The following is a 15,729-nucleotide window of genomic DNA, read 5'->3' as shown; positions in this document are numbered from 1 at the left end:
TGCCCTGAACAAGGAAGAGTTCTTAAAATGAAAGCTGATTAAAAATTAAAATGATGCGCGAGACAGTGATTTTTCTGTTATTGGTGGTTTCCAAGAAATCTGGACGACCCCAAGACAAGGAAATGACAGGGGTGGAGCTAGGTGATTCAGAATGCTCCATAGCTCTGAGGTTCCGTAATCATAAAAGCAGAAAACTTGCTAGCTACAGGGACGTATGACAGGCCTTAAGGTAGTGTTCGGATTGCGCTAGACACACACAACTTACAAGCTCAAGGCTTTCTGATGCATCCCAGTTATAAGTGAAATTGAGAAAGAGGGTGAGAAAGTTAAATAGTTTAATCAGAGCAGTTTTACAATTCTAAAATTAACAAGCAGACCTTGTAATAAAAGAGCTCCAATATTTGCAAAATGACCTTGCTTCCATTCTGAATCTCTTTTTTATTTGTAAAGATTCGCATTACATTTAAAAGGACTCAAAATGGAGTGATTGATATATTATTATCCGTGTTTTTTGATGCAACTGATGAAATCCCTGAATGGATATTGCTTCAGCTTTGATATTAAAAAAAATGGCCTGACAAGAAGTCCTTAATCCACAACTGATCACAGGTGGCCGAAAGAAAGAGAAAAACCCAAAACTACTGTCAAGTTCATAATGTATCACATTGTTGGTGGATGACACTGGCTCCAAATATACAGTTAAGCCCACGACACTTTATTACTATGGATATAATTATCATGAAAGTTCTTTCACGTGGATCAACTTGCTTCTGAAGGTTTTCTTGGTTCATTTAAACTTGCATAATAAACATGCAATGAATTATTTCTTTTGAAAGTATATTTTTTGCAGTCTTTTTGTTTTCATACAAAGATTTCATAAAGTTGCAATATTGCATCAGAGCATTACCAGAATAAGAGCACAGGGGGAGGGGAAATGGGAATCTGGATGAATGAGAAGAACCTCCTCTCATCCTGAGACAGGCCACCCGTCTTTTTTAAAAGGTGCACGCAAACTGCTTTTCTTACCCTCCCCCACCAAAGAAAAGCATGAAAGAAAAAAAAAACCCTCACAAAAATCAATCTAACTAAGAAAAAAAGTCGACATAAGGAAAATAAAGATGTTTTTTCATGCACATATCTTCTGCATAGCTCAACCCACATATAGTAAGGCACTATTTCCCTTCGTAACTGGTGTCCACGGCAATCTGGTAAGTGCTACAGTGCTCTGTGACCATTAGAGAGTTCCTTTCTGGATGGTGAAATAAAGAGGCCGGATGAGTGTGGCTGCCACGCTTCTCTGTGAAAGCCCCATAGTGCAAGCTGATTTCCAGGAGTCTCAGAAGGAAATCTGTGTGTAACAATTGAGAGTCTCCAGAATGGTTTTCTTTCCAAAGTTCCTATTTTGTCCTTGTATGAATTTAGATTATTCTTCAGTCATTATTCTCAAAGAAAATACACTAGGTGGGGGAAAAACACAGTCAAGTCTTGAGAAACACAGCTTCACTGCTCTGAGAAAGCATATAATGCTGGCAGTTCAGAAAATCAGCAGATGTTTCCAAGGGAACAGAGAGAGAGAGAGTCTAGAAACAGAAGAACAGAGACAAAGACAGAGAGAGAGCGTGTGTGTGTGTGTGTGTGTGTGTGTGTGTGTGTGTGTGTGTGTGTGTGTGTGTGTGTGTGTGTGTGTTTGTTTTCGGAGGTGATCTGGGACTGAGATTAATTTAGCTGGTCTTCGTACTGTTTCCGGAAACAATCCCCAGCGGGGAAGAATTCCCAGCACCTTTCTTGATACATCTTCCAAACATAAGATTCCTGTAAAAGTAAAGGCAATGTGTTAAGAACATGTCTTTCCCTAGGATCTCTGTGTTACCACAAAATATAAGATAGAAAGAGACTCAAATTTGTTATTTTACATACATATATATATATGTCACATACATATAATGGTGTATTACACATAGTTATAATCCCAAATTCATTTAGATAGTTCCTAATTATACCAGGTCTTATTTATTTCTACTAATAAATAATCAATCTTCATCCTGACTGTAATATAATAATGATAAAAACCTATTTGTGATATATGATTTTGAGGGTTCCTTAAAACTATTGTTTTTGTTTAATTGTACCATTCAAATTCAAACTATTAACAATGGCAGGTGAATTTGTGGAGGGAGAATTTCAAATAGCTCGGGCAGAACCTTAAACATTTAATATGCAATTATTTATTTTAATTTTTAAAATTGAAGTATAGTTGATTTACAGTGTTGTTAGTTTCAGGTGTACAGCTAAGTGATTCAGTTATACACATACATATATTTTTTTCTCAGATTATTTTCACTTATAGGTTATTACAGAATATTGAGAATAGTTCCCTGTGCTATACAGTAGGTATTTGTTGCTATCTATTTTATATATAGTAGTGTGTATATGTTAATCACAAACTCCTAATTTATCCCTTCCACTCCTTTCCTCTTTGGTAACCATAGATGTTTTCTATGTCTGTGGCTCTATTTCTGTTTTGTATATAAATTTATTTGTATCATTTTATTTTTGGTTCCACATACAAGAAATATCATATGACTTTTGTCTTTGTCTGACTTACTTAACTTAGTATCATAATCTCTAGGTCCATTCATGTTGCTGCAAAAAGCATTATTTCATAATTTTTTATGCCCAAGTAATATTCCATTGTGTGTGTGTGTGTGTGTGTGTGTGTGTGTGTATCACATCTTCTGTATCCACTCATTTGTCAGTGGACATTTAGGTTGTTTCAATGTCTTGGCTATTGTAAATAGTGCTGTAGTAAACATTGGGGTACATATCTTTTCAAATTAATGGTTTTCTCCAGATATATACCCAGGAGTGGAATTGCAGGATCATATGGTAGCTCTATTGTTAGTATTTTAAGGAACCTCCATACTGTTCTCCATAGTGGCTGTACCCATTTACAATCCCACCAACAGTGTAGGAGGGTTTCTTTTTCTCCACACCCTCTCAGTATTTATTATTTGTAGACTTCTTGATGACAGCCATTCTGACCGGTGTGAAGTGATACCTCATTGTAGTTTTGATTTACAGTTCTCTAATAATTAGCAATGCTGAGCATCTTTTCATGTGCTTTTTGGCTATCTGTATGTCTTCTTTAGAGAAACGCCTATTTAGGTCTTCTGCCCATTTTTGATTGGGTTGGTGTTTTTTTTGATATTAAGGTGTAGGAGCTGTTTGTATATTTTGGATATATTTTGTATATCCTTTGTCAGTTGCATCATTTGCAAATATTTACTCCCAGTCTGTAGGTTTTCTTTCCATTTTGTTTATGGCTTCCTTTGCTATTCAAAAGATGTTAAGTTGTTAGGTCCCACTTGTTTATTTTGGTTTTTATTTCCATTACACTAGGAGACAGATCCAAAAAGATACTGCTGTGATTTATGGCAAAGAGTGTTCTGCCTATGTTTTCTTCTAGGAGTTACACAGTATCCAGGCTTACATTTAGGTCTTTAATCCATTTTGAGTTTATTTTCGTGTGTGGTGTTAGGGAGTGTTCTAATTTCATTCTTTTACATGTAGCTGTCCAGTTTTCCCAGCACCACTTATTGAAGAGACCATCTTTTCTCCATTGTATATTGTACCTCCTTTGTTGTAAACTAATTGACCAAAGGTGCGTTGGTTTATTTCTGGGATTTCTTTTTTTTTAATTGCTATTGGAGTATATAATTGGTTTACAATGTTGTGTTAGTTTCTGCTGTACAGCAAAGTGAATTTATATATATATATAAATGAAATAATTACTATGATATATATATATATATATATATATATATATATATATCTCCCCTCTTTTTTAGATTTCCTTCCCATTTAGGCCACCATGGAGCATAGAGTTCCCTGTGTTACACAGTAGGTTCTCATTAGTTATCTATTATATACGTAGTAGTGTATATGTGTCAATCCTAATCTCTCAGTTCATCCCACCCCCCTTCCCCCTTGATATCCATAAGTTTGTTCCCTACATCTGTGTCTCTATTTCTGCTTTGCAAATAAGTTCATCTGTACCATTTTTCTAGATTCCATGTATAAGTGATATTCCATGATATTTTTTCTTTCTCTGATTTACTTCACTCTGTATGACAGTCTCTAGGTTTGTCCACGTCTCTGCAAATGGCACTATTTCGTTCCTTTTTATGGCTGAGTAATATTCATTGTATATATGTTCCACATCTTTATCCATTCCTCTGCTGATGGACATTTAGGTTGCTTCCATGTCCTGGCTATTGTAAACAGTGCTGCAATGAATATTGGGGTGCATGTATCTTTTTGAATTATGGTTTTCTCAGGGTATATGCCCAGTAGTGGGATTGCTGGGTCATATGGTAATTCAATCTTTAGTTTTTTGATGGACCTCCATACCATTCTCCATAGTGGCTGTACCAATTAACATTCGCACCAACAGTGTAGGAGGGTCCCCTTTTCTCTACATCCTCTCCAGCATTTATTGTTTATAGAGTTTTTTGATTATGGCCATTCTGACTGTTGTGAGATGATACCTCACTGTAGTTTTGATTTGCATTTCTCTAATAATTAGTGATGTTGAGCATCTTTTCATGTGCCTCTAGGCCATCTGTATGTCTTCTTTGGAGAAATGTTTATTTAGGTCTTCCACCCATTTTTTGATTGGGTTGTTTGTTTTTTTGATATTGAGCTGCATGAGCTGTTTGTATATTTTGGAGATTAATCCCTTGTTGGTTACAAATATTTCCTCCCATTCTGAGGGTTGTCTTTTCATTTTGTTTATGGTTTCCTTTGCTGTGAAAAAGCTTTTAAATTTAATTAGGTCCCATTTGTTTATTTTTGTTTTTATTTTCATTACTCTAGGAGGTGTTATCTAAAAAGATCTTGCTGTGATTTATGTCAAAGAGTGTTCTGCCTCTGTTTTTACAATTAGGTCTTTAATCTATTTTCAGTTTATTTTTGTGTATGGTGTTAGGTAGTGTTCTAATTTCATTCTTTTACATGTAGCTGTCCAGTTTTCCCAGCACCACTTGTTGAAGAGACTGTGTCTTTTCTCCATTGCATATTCTTGCCTCCTTAATCATCGATTAGTTGACCATAGGTGTGTGGGTTTATCTCTGGGCTTTCTGTCCTGTTCCATTGATCTATATTTCTGTTTTTGTGCCAGTACCATACTGTCTTGATTACTGTAGCTTTGTAGTGTAGATTGAAGTCAGGGAGCCTGATTCCTCCAGCTCCGTTTTCCTTTCTCAAGAGTGCTTTGACTATTTGGGGTCTTTTGTGTCTGCATACAAATTAAAAAAAATTTTGTTCTAGTTCTTTGAAAATGCCATTGGTAATTTGATAGGGATTACACTGAATCTCTAGATTGCCTTGGGTAGTTTATTCATTTTTCAAAAAATTTATTTTATTTATTTTTGGCTGCGCTGGGTCTTCATTGATTCACGCAGGCTTTCTCTAGTTGCGGTGAGCAGGGGCTGCTCTTCATTGTGGCGCATGGGCCTCTTATTGCAGTGGTCTCTCCCGTTGCAGAGCACAGGCTCTAGGCGCACTGGCTTAAGTAGTTGTGGCTCGCAGGCTCCAGAGCACAGGCTCAGTAGTTGTGGTGCACGGGCCTAGTTGCATTGCGGTATGTGGGATCTTCCTGGACCAGGGCTCAAACCCATGTCCCCTGTGCTGGCAGGTGGACTCCTAACCACTGCACCACTAGGGACGCTTGGTTTATTCATTCTGACAATATTGATTCTTCCAACCCAAGAACATGGTATATTTTTCCATCATTTTGTGTCATCTTGGTTTCTTTCATCAGCATCTTATCGTTTTCGAAGTACAGGTCTTTGTCTCCTTAGGTAGGTTTATTCCTAGGTATTTTATTCTTTTTGATGCGATGGTAAATGGGACTGTTTCCTTTGTTTGTTTTTGTCCTTATGAAATTCTTTTATTTTTAACTTGTTATTAGAGTGTAGTTGATTTACAATATTGTGTTTCCTCAAGTGAATCAATTATACATATACATATATCCATTCTTTTTTAGAATCTTTTCCCATATAGGTCACTACAGAGTATTGAGTGGAGTTCCCTGTGCTATACAGTAAGTCCTTGTTGATTATCTATTTTACATACAGTAGTGTGTATATGTCAATCCCAATCTCCCAATTTATCCCTCTCCCCTTCCCCCCGGTAACCATAAATTTGTTTTTTACATCTGTGACTCTATTTCTGTTTTGTAAATAAGTTCATTTGACCCATTTTCTTAGATTCCACATATATATGCGATATCATATGATATTTGTCTTTCGCTGTCTTACTTCACTCAGTATGACAATCTCTAGGTCCATGCATGTTGCTGCAAATAGCATTATTCCATTCTTTTTTATGGCTGAGTAATATTCCACTGTATGTATGTACCACATCTTCTTTACCCATTCCTTTGTCAATGGACATTTAGGTAATGGGATTGTTTCCTAATTTCTCTTTCTGATTATTTGTTGTTAGTGTGTAGAAATGCAACAGATTTCTGTGTGTTAATTTTGTATCCTGCAACTTTACTGAATTCCTTGATGAACTCTAGTAGTTTTCTGGTAGCATCGTTAGGATTTTTTATGTGTAGTATATCACATCATTTACAAACAGTGACAGTTTTACTTTTTTTCCAATTTGAATTCCTTTTATTGCTTTTTCTTCTCTGATTGCTGGGGTTAGGACTTCCAAAACAACATGGAGTAAAAGGGGTGACAGTGGACATCCTTGTCGTGTTCCTGACCTTAGAGTAAATGCTTTTAGGTTTTCACCACTGAGTGTGATGTTAGCTGTGGATGTGTCATATGTGGGCTTTATTATGTTGAGGTAGGTTCCCTCTATGCCTACTTTCTGCAGGGTTTTTGTCATAAGTCGATGTTGACTTTTATTAAAAGCTTTTTCTGCATCTATTGAGATGATCATATGGTCTCTATCCTTTAATTTGTTAATATGGTGTATTACACTGATTGATTTGGGAATATTGAAAAACCCTTACATCCCTGGGATAAATCCCACTCAATCATGGTGTATGATCCTTTTAATGTATTGTTGGATTTGGTTTGCTAGTGTTTTGTTGAGGATTTTCGTGTCTATGTTCATCAGTAACATTGGCCTGTAATTTTTTTGTGGTATCTTTGTCTGGTTTTGGTATCAGGGTGATGGTGGCCTCATAGAATGAGTCTGAAACTGTTTCTTCCTCTGCAGTTTTTTGGATTAGTTTCAGTATAGGTGTTAACTCTTCTCTAAATGTTTGGTAGAATTCTGCTGTGAAGCCATCTGGTCCTGGACTTTTGTTTTTTGGGACTTTTTAAATCACAGGTTCAATTCTAGTACTTGTAATTGGTCTGTTCCTATTTCTGTTTATTCTTTGTACCTTTCTAAGAAGTTGTCCATTTCTTCTAGGTTGTCCATTTATTAGCATATAGTTCTTGTATTAGTCTCTTATGGTCCCTTGTGTTCCTGTGGTTTCCTATGTAACATCTCCCTTTTCATTTCTAGTTTTATTGATTTGGGTGCCCTCCCTTTTTTTCTTGATGAATCTGGCTAAAGATTTATTCAGTTTTGTTTATCTTTTCAAGGAACCAGCTTTTAGTTTCATTGATCTTTTCTATTGTTTCCTTCATCTCTATTTCATTTATTTCTGCTCTGATCTTTATGATTGTTTTCCTTCTACTAACTTTGAGGTTTGTTTGTTCTTTCTCGAGTTGATTTAGGTGTAAGGTTGGGTTGTTTGAGATTTTTTTTTGGTTCTTGAGCCTATGTGGCTGTAACTATAAAGTTTACATGGCTATACACTTCTCTCTTAGAACTGTTTTTGCTGCATCCCATAGGTTTTGGAACCTCGTGTTTTCATTGTCATTTGTCTCTAGGTATTTTTTAATTTCCCCTTTGATTTCTTCAGTGATCCATTGGTTGGTGGTAGCATAGTTTCAATATCACTACTTGTGACTGATCTGTTCATATGTTCTATTTCTTGCTGGTGCAATGTTGTACCTTTCTAAGAATTTGTACATTTCTTCCCGGTTCTCCCTTTTATTGGCATATAGTTGCTTGTACTAGTCTCTTATGATCCTTTGTATTTCTGTGGTGTCCATTCTGACCTCTGATTTGAGGTCTCTCCCTTTTTTTCTTGATGAATCTGGGTAAAGGTTTATCAATTTTATCTTCTCAGAGAACCATCTTTTAGTTTCATTGATCTTTGCTATTGTTTCCTTTGTGTCTATTTCATTTATTTCTGCTCTGATCTTGATTTCTGTCCTACTAAATTTGGGTTTTGTTTGTTCTTCTTTCTCTGGTTGCTTTGGGTGTAAGGTTAGGATGTTTGAGAGTTTTCTTGTTTCCTGAGGTTAGACTGTATTGCTATAAACTTCCTTCTTAGAACTGCTTTTGCTGCATCCCATAGTTTTGGGTTGTCAAGTTTTTGTTGCCATTTGTTTCTAGGTATTTTTAAACAATTTCCTCTTTGATTTCTTCAGTGATCCATTGGTTGTTTAGTAACATATTGCTTAGCCTCCATGTGTTTGTGTGTGTTTTACAGTTTTATTCCTATAATTGATTTCTAATCTCATAGCATTGTGGTCACAAAGGATGCTTGATATGATTTCAGTTTTCTTACATTTACTGAGGCTTGCTTTTTAGCCCAGCATGAGATCTATCCTAGAGAATGTTACATGTGCACTTGTAAAGAATGTGTATTCTGCTGCTTTCGGATGGAATGCTCTATAAATATCAATGAAGTCCATCTGGTCTTATGTGTCATTTAAGGCCTGTGTTTCCTTATTGATTTTCTGTCTGGATGATCTGTCCATTGATGTAAGTGGGGTGTTAAAAATCACCCATTAATATTGCGCTACTGTCAATTACTCCTTTTATGTCTGTTAACATTTCCTTCTACATTGAGGTGCTCCTATGTTGGGTGCATATATATTTACAATGGTTGTATCTTCTTCTTGGATTATTCCCTTGATTACTATTTTGTGTCACTCTTCGTCTTTCATAGCAGTCTTTATTTTAAACTCTATTTTGTCTAATCTGAGTATTGCTACTCTTGATTTCCATTTACATGGAATACCTTTTTCCATCCCCTCACTTTCAGTCTGTATGTGTCCCTAGATCTGAAGTGGGTCTCTTGTACACAGAATTTATACGGGTCCTGGTTTTGTATCCATTCACCCAGTCTGTGTCCTTTGGTTGGAGCATTTAATCCATTTACATTTATGGAAATTATCAATATGTATATTTTTATTGCCATTTTGTTAATTGTTTTGGATTTGCTTTTGTTGGTCTTTTCTTCCTTTCCTATTTTGTTCTCCTGTCTTGTGATTTGATGACCATCTTTAGTGTTGTGTTTGAATTCCTTTTTTTATCAACTATATCAATTATAGATTTTTGATTTGTGGTTACCATGAGGTTTTGATATAGCAGTCTATATATATACTTGATTGTTTTAAGTTGCTGATCTCCTAATTTCAAATGCATTTCAAATATCCTACATTTGTACTCTCCTCTCACGATTACTGGTTTAGTTATCCTATTTGTGTATGAAGGATTTCCTACCTTTACTGTATGTTTGCCTTACAGGTGAGCTTTCCCATTTTGTAATTTTTTTTCTAGTTGTTGCCTTTTCCTTTCTGCCTAGAGAAGTTCCTTTAGCACTTGCTATAAAGCTGATTTGGTGATGCTGAATTCTCTTAACTTTTGCTTGTCTGTAAAGCTTTTGATTTCTCCATCAACTCTGCATGAGAGCCTTGCTGTGTAGAGCATTCATGGTTGTAGGTTTCTCCCTTTCATCACTTTAAATATATTATGCCACTCCCTTCTGGCCTGCAGAGTTTCTGCTGAGAAATTAACTGATAGTATTATGGGGAATCCTTTGTATGTTATTTGTTGCTTTCCCATTGTGGCTTTTAATATTTTTCTTTAATTTTTGTCAGTTTTATTATTGTGTGTCTTGGTGTGTTCCCCCTTGGGTTAATGCTGCCTGAGACTCTATATTTCTTGGACTTAGGTGACTGTTTCCTTTCCCATGGTAGGGAATTTTTCAGCTATTATCTCTTCAAATATCTTCTCAGGCCCTTTCTCTCTCTCTCCCTTCTGGGACCCCTATAATGTGAATGTTGGTGCCTTTGACATTGTCCCAGAGGCTGCTTAAACTGTCCTCATTTTTTTTCATTCTTTATTCAGTTTTGAAACAGTGATTTCCACCACTCTATCTTCCAGCTCACTTATCCATTCTTCTGCCTCATTTATTCTGCTATCAATTTGTTCTACTGTATTTTTCATTTCACTTATTGTATTGTTCAGTTGTTTGGTTGCTATTTATATTTTCTAACTCTTTGTTAAAAACCTCCTGTTCCTTCTCACTCTGTGCATCCATTCTTTTCCTGAGTTCTTGCATCTTTATGATCATTGCTCGCAACTCTTTCTCAGGTAGGTTGCCTATCTCCACGTCCCTTAGTTGTTCTTCTGGGGTTTTATCTTGTTCCTTCGTCTGGAACATATTCCTCTGCCATCTCATTTGTCTGAATTTCTATTTGTATTTTTATGTATGTGGAAGGTCAGTTATGTCTCTTGACCTTGGAGAAGTGGCCCTCTGTAGGGGATGTCCTATGTGTCCCAGCAGTACACTCCCCTCTCATCACCCTCTCATCAGGGTAGTTTCTGCCCTGTGTTTGCAGACTCAGTTCCACAGTGTGGAGGCGATTGTAGTTTTCTTCCTTCTGGTGTCTGCCCCCTAGTGGGTGAGGCTTGTGCAGGCTTCCTGGTGGGAGGAACTGGTGCCTCCCCACTGGTGGATGGAGCTGGGTCTTGGCCCTCTGGTGGGCTGGCCAGGTAAGGGGCGTGTCTAGAGGTGGCTGTGGACTCAGGAAGCCTTTAGACAGCCTGTCTGCTGATGGGTGGGTCTGCGTTCTCACCCTGTTGGTGGTTTGGGTGTTGGGTGGAGCCAGGTCTTGGTGCCAAAATGGCAGCCTCTGGGAGAGCTCAGGCCAGTGAATCCACCAGTGTCCTTGTCCCCATAGTGAGCCACACCTGCTTCCCCAGGAGACTCTCCAAGACGAGCACGTAAGTCTGGCCCAGGCTCCTATGAAGTCACTGCTCTTGCCCTGGGTCCTGGGGCACAAAGACCTTGTGTGTGCCCTCCAAGAGTGGCATCTCTGTTTTTCACAGTTCTTTGGAGCTCCTGCACTCAAGTCCTGCTGGCTTCAAAGTCAAGTGCTCTGGGGTGGGGGTGGGGGTCCTCCTCCTGATGCCAGACCCCAAGGCTGGGGAGCGTGATATAGGGCTCAGAATTCTCACTCCTGTGGGAGAAGTTCTGCAATATAATTATTCTCCAGTGTGTGGGTCACCCATCTGGGGTGGGTATAGGATTTAATTATATTGCAAGTGCACCCCTTATACTGTCTCGTTGTGATTTCTTCTTTGTCTTTGGATGTAGAATATCTTTTTTGGTAGGTTCTAGTCTTTTTTTTAACCAATGGTTGTTTAGCATTCAGTTGTGATTTTGGTGTGCTCCTGAGAGGAGGTGAGCTCAGGGTCCTTCTACTCTGCCATCTTGTCCCAGGATATGCAATTATTTTTAAATGACTGTAATACTATTGAATGAAGTTCATTTGAAATCATCTGCTATCTGATTAAGCAATCAAGTATATTATAATTATCAAAACCCAAACTCAGCATTTTCAGCTAATAAATGTGCAATTCTAATTTTACTTTTTCTACTACAGCAATCTTTGCATACACATCCAGGATAACAGGAATGTTATACTAAGATACCATGACTAATATCTGATACTAAGATACCATGACTAATATCTGAAAGTAATTCCAGAGTTAATGTTTAATGTACACATTCCAAAATGCAGAGATTCTTTTATCATCATTTCTTTTAGATGATGTATGGTCACTCTTTACCTACCTGTCCTGTGTGCTCTGTTTCATCTTTGTTTATGAGATACATCAGAAAAAACCTACAGATACAGAGAGAGTAATCAGAAATGGATTGTATGGAAATATCAGCATAAACAGATACTTCTGATCCTGCCATGGACTAATAACTCTTCATGGCAGAGAAAATAACTGGGTCAAAACCTGCAGGGCCAAAAAAAAAAAAAAAAAAAAAAGCCATGGGGACCAAAAGCTTAATCAGCTTTTAAAATATTTTTTTCAAAGGAGCTATAATGTGTTCACAGATTACGTTATACCTCTTGGGAGCTGCTTTATATCAGGCTCAGTGCCAGACCCTGCCTGCAACTGTTTCCACATTCACTCATGGAGCAGGAATTGAAATCCTCATTTGGATAAACCAATAATTAAAAAGGTTCAATAACTTGTCTAATATTGCACACTTGTGAATTCCAAAACCCACTTTTTTTTTAATTGCTACAATGCTACTCTATATCTTTTTTTTTCTAGATCTTTTCTGTTAGATATTAAAATCAGGTAAGAAACGGATTAAGAAATAATATTGGACTGAAGTACTGCTTTGGCTAGTCTCAAGTAATAGATTTCTATGTATTAAAAACAAAATACAACATTTAACTGTTTGCAGCGGTGCCTAAAGTGATTCTTCAGTAAAGAGACATGAAGATTCACATATCTCTAGGGAGCAGCTGGAGCATTCCTGTTCGAAATGGAAGACACGGCCCAAGCTCTCTGAGAGGCTTGGTACATGTTCTCATCCTGGCCACCTTTTCATTTCATGTTCTAGAAGGTACTGTTCACGTGGAGGGCTGCAACTTCACTTCCTAAGTCCAAAGAACCACTAGCTGTGGGTCTTTCCCTCCGAGAGGTGCTCTCTGTCCTGTTTCTCCAGCTTCCTGAGGTGGGGGATGCCGGGGTGTCAGGAGAGGTAGGGGAGTCCGAGTGAGGCACACTCACAGGTAATTGGCCAAGTTGTGTTCCTGTAAAGTGTGGGTTTCAAAGCCATGGGGCACGGTGTCGAAGTAATCATTGCCTATCCCACAGATGAAGCACTTGGTCTAGAAGACAAAGGCAGTATGCAAAGGTCAGAGTTCAGAAAGCAAATCAAAAGGGAAACACAGCTCACCACTCAGGGGCAGCTACTGGGTTGATTCGGTCTACGTAAAAGATCATCCCAGAAGACCGTGCCAAGCACCTGAGTATCAGTTTAACTGTTGCCACCACTACATCTTGCCGTGGGGTTTAAATGACATAGGAACCAACAGCAAGAAGTAACAGAGGCAGAAAGAAGAGAACAAGATGATGACGGCCGAAAAGCAAAGCAATGTCTTCTTCTTTCCTCCAGCCTAAGTGAACACGCCCAGGCTCGGTGATCACTCTTGTTCATTACGCTGGCTCAAGTTATCTAGGTAGGACTGAATGTGTCCTCAGCTGAAACCACAAACTTTGTATCTATCCTAGCCAAGTCTGATGACCAAGCTGGTGGAGCGGGGGAGGCACAAATTCCTTCCATCTGGGGAGGACCAAACCAAATACCAAGCCGTGAGGTGTTGAATCAACGATTCAGAGAAGGTCCGCCACATGCCAGGCATCATGCTAGGCACACAACCGATATACATGTACTGGGATGGCAGTCCACTCTAGAAACAGGACCGCTGCTCTCTCCGCTGCCCTCCCATCCCATCCATCTCTCTTCACCCGCTAGGTCTGCCATCTGCAGGCCTGGTACCCAAAACCCGGGGAGAAGCAGGCCTTCCGTTTTATCATTAGCCTCTCCTGTGTATCAACTCAAATGAATTCAATAGTTATTGTCCTCATGTGGCTCCAGATGCCCATCTTCCCTGCAAATCAGAAGCTGTTTCATACCGTTAGAGGCACATTTATGATGCCCTAGATGCGAGAGCCTAGAATCAAGATGATTAAGGTAATTTATAATTCTCCCTGCCTTACTGATCAACAGCTGCTGACAGCAGAAAGCCTCCATTCAGCAGTCCAGTCCTGTACGCCATTCAGTGTCTCTTAACTAAACAGGTTCCCACGTAACAGCTTTCCCCAGGAAACCGCCCTTCCTCTTTGTTACCGCTCTCGGTCGCTCTGTGTGTAACTGAGCCACCAGGCTTCTCTCTAGAGGCTCATGCTGGACGGAACCTCAGCAACGTCCCCGCTTGCTCCAGACGCTTCATGCTCTGCATCTGGCCAATCACCAAGTTCTTTCCATGCCAAAGTACTGCCTCCTGCATCCTCAGTGGCACGCCTCTAGCAAAAGCCTCATCATCTCCTGCCTAGAAAATGCTGGCAGCTGCTTGCCTGTCCCTGGGTGTGCCAGTGCCGGGCTCGCCCCCCCTTCACCCACAGCTATCTTTTAAAATGTGAAATCTGATCACCTCACTGCCCCGCTTAAAACGCTTTTCTTGCTTCCCAGCCTGTCAGTCACACTGTAAATCTCTCAAATGCATGATCAGGCTCTTAATTAGCTGGCCTTCTTCTCCAGCCCCTTTACTAGAAAGTAATGCTTCATCCCGAACCAGTTATGCTTCCAAGAAAAAAATCTGCATATCAAATTCCCTGAGATCAGAGTCTTGGTATATAGAATGTCAGGCGGTGACGTTTTCACAGAATCCAATGTGAACGGTACCCCTGGTGATGGGCACGGTGGGGCACGTCGGAGTGGGGAGGTGGCCTAAAACTGGCCTGAGCTCGCTCGCTCTCTCTCTCAAATCCACACCTCTGTGATCCTCAGGCCTCAGCTTGGGCATCCCTTCTTTTAAGTACGCCCCTGATCATACAAGAGGCAACTAGACACCAGCCCCAGAGACCCCGGCACGCAGGGTTTCCTCCTATAAAGAGCTCATCACACTGCTCACGGTGTCCTGGTTACTTATTTGTCGGCGGATCCACCATTTTGAATGAATGGTCTCCCCCTCCTGGAGGGGCAGATGACGCCACGCTACTGTTTGTACGTCCCTGGAGCCCACCACACAGCCTGGCAGCCGTGCCCAACTACATGTATTGCCTGAATCAAAAACAGGCCAATGAAGCCATGCATTGTTCATGTCCCTCCCCCTTCTCCCACAGTCGTCATTCTGTGATAAAAGACAGTGGGGACAGGCAGTGTCCACAACAACAAAAACGCAGAGTCAGAAACGGAGAGACTCACCTCCATGTCTTCTTTGACCTGTTCCTGTTGGTCTCTTAGTTCCCCAAAAGCATCGATAATTAAACCTAGTGTTCAGTAAAGACGGGATTTAATCTATCAACCAGAGAAGGATAATGAAATTCACAGCCCCTTGGCTAAGCCTCCCAAGGAAAGGGACCATGAGACTGAGAGATGCTCAGAGCTTGGCAGAAGATGTGAGCGCACACCAGATACTCCTACGAGGGCAGCAGCGTTCTGTCTTTGGGGGGCAGACATACATGCAGTTCCCAGGGCACATACATACTGCCTGAAAAGGGGTTTAAAAATGATGTGACAGCAGGAGAAACCTTGGGTTACCTTGGCATCAAGAAATGGTATGTTACTACCTGCTTCACGCCAAGAAGGAGCAATGGCGATTGATGGTCATAAAGTACAGAAAAATGCCACTAATAAGATTGTCAAGTGCTAATTTGCAAATCAAACATGCCCATATTAACTGTGAGGAGTTTTTCTCAAATCATTTTTTTCGCAAGTTCATCATCAATAAACTTTCCCTAGCATTATTGACTGCAACAGTCAGCAACTAACGGCTTCCTGCTGCTCTGTTCCCATTTCTCCTGTGACTTGCCGGGCTGTATGTT

The 15,729-nt window shown here is 39.5% G+C and overlaps 1 protein-coding gene across 1 annotated transcript in view; it reads right to left on the bottom strand.

Annotated features, from left to right (window-relative positions):
• Positions 1 to 321: 321 nt before the first annotated feature.
• RYR2 (ryanodine receptor 2) overlaps positions 322 to 15,729 on the bottom strand; it is a 542,915-nt gene continuing 527,507 nt past the window's right edge. Inside the window, exons 103-106 of the mRNA XM_060126891.1 lie at positions 15,110 to 15,174; positions 12,910 to 13,010; positions 11,948 to 11,999; positions 322 to 1,812 (exon numbers count right to left, since the gene is read on the bottom strand). Coding sequence (XP_059982874.1) covers positions 1,717 to 1,812; positions 11,948 to 11,999; positions 12,910 to 13,010; positions 15,110 to 15,174 — 314 coding nt within the window. The 3' untranslated portion in view covers positions 322 to 1,716. The remainder of the gene's footprint in view (positions 1,813 to 11,947; positions 12,000 to 12,909; positions 13,011 to 15,109; positions 15,175 to 15,729) is intronic.

Source organism: Lagenorhynchus albirostris, chromosome 16, assembly GCF_949774975.1.
Source record: "Lagenorhynchus albirostris chromosome 16, mLagAlb1.1, whole genome shotgun sequence".
Classification (NCBI taxonomy): domain Eukaryota; kingdom Metazoa; phylum Chordata; class Mammalia; order Artiodactyla; family Delphinidae; genus Lagenorhynchus; species Lagenorhynchus albirostris.
Note: the sequence above shows the minus strand (reverse complement) of the source record. Positions and strands in the feature narration are given on the sequence as shown.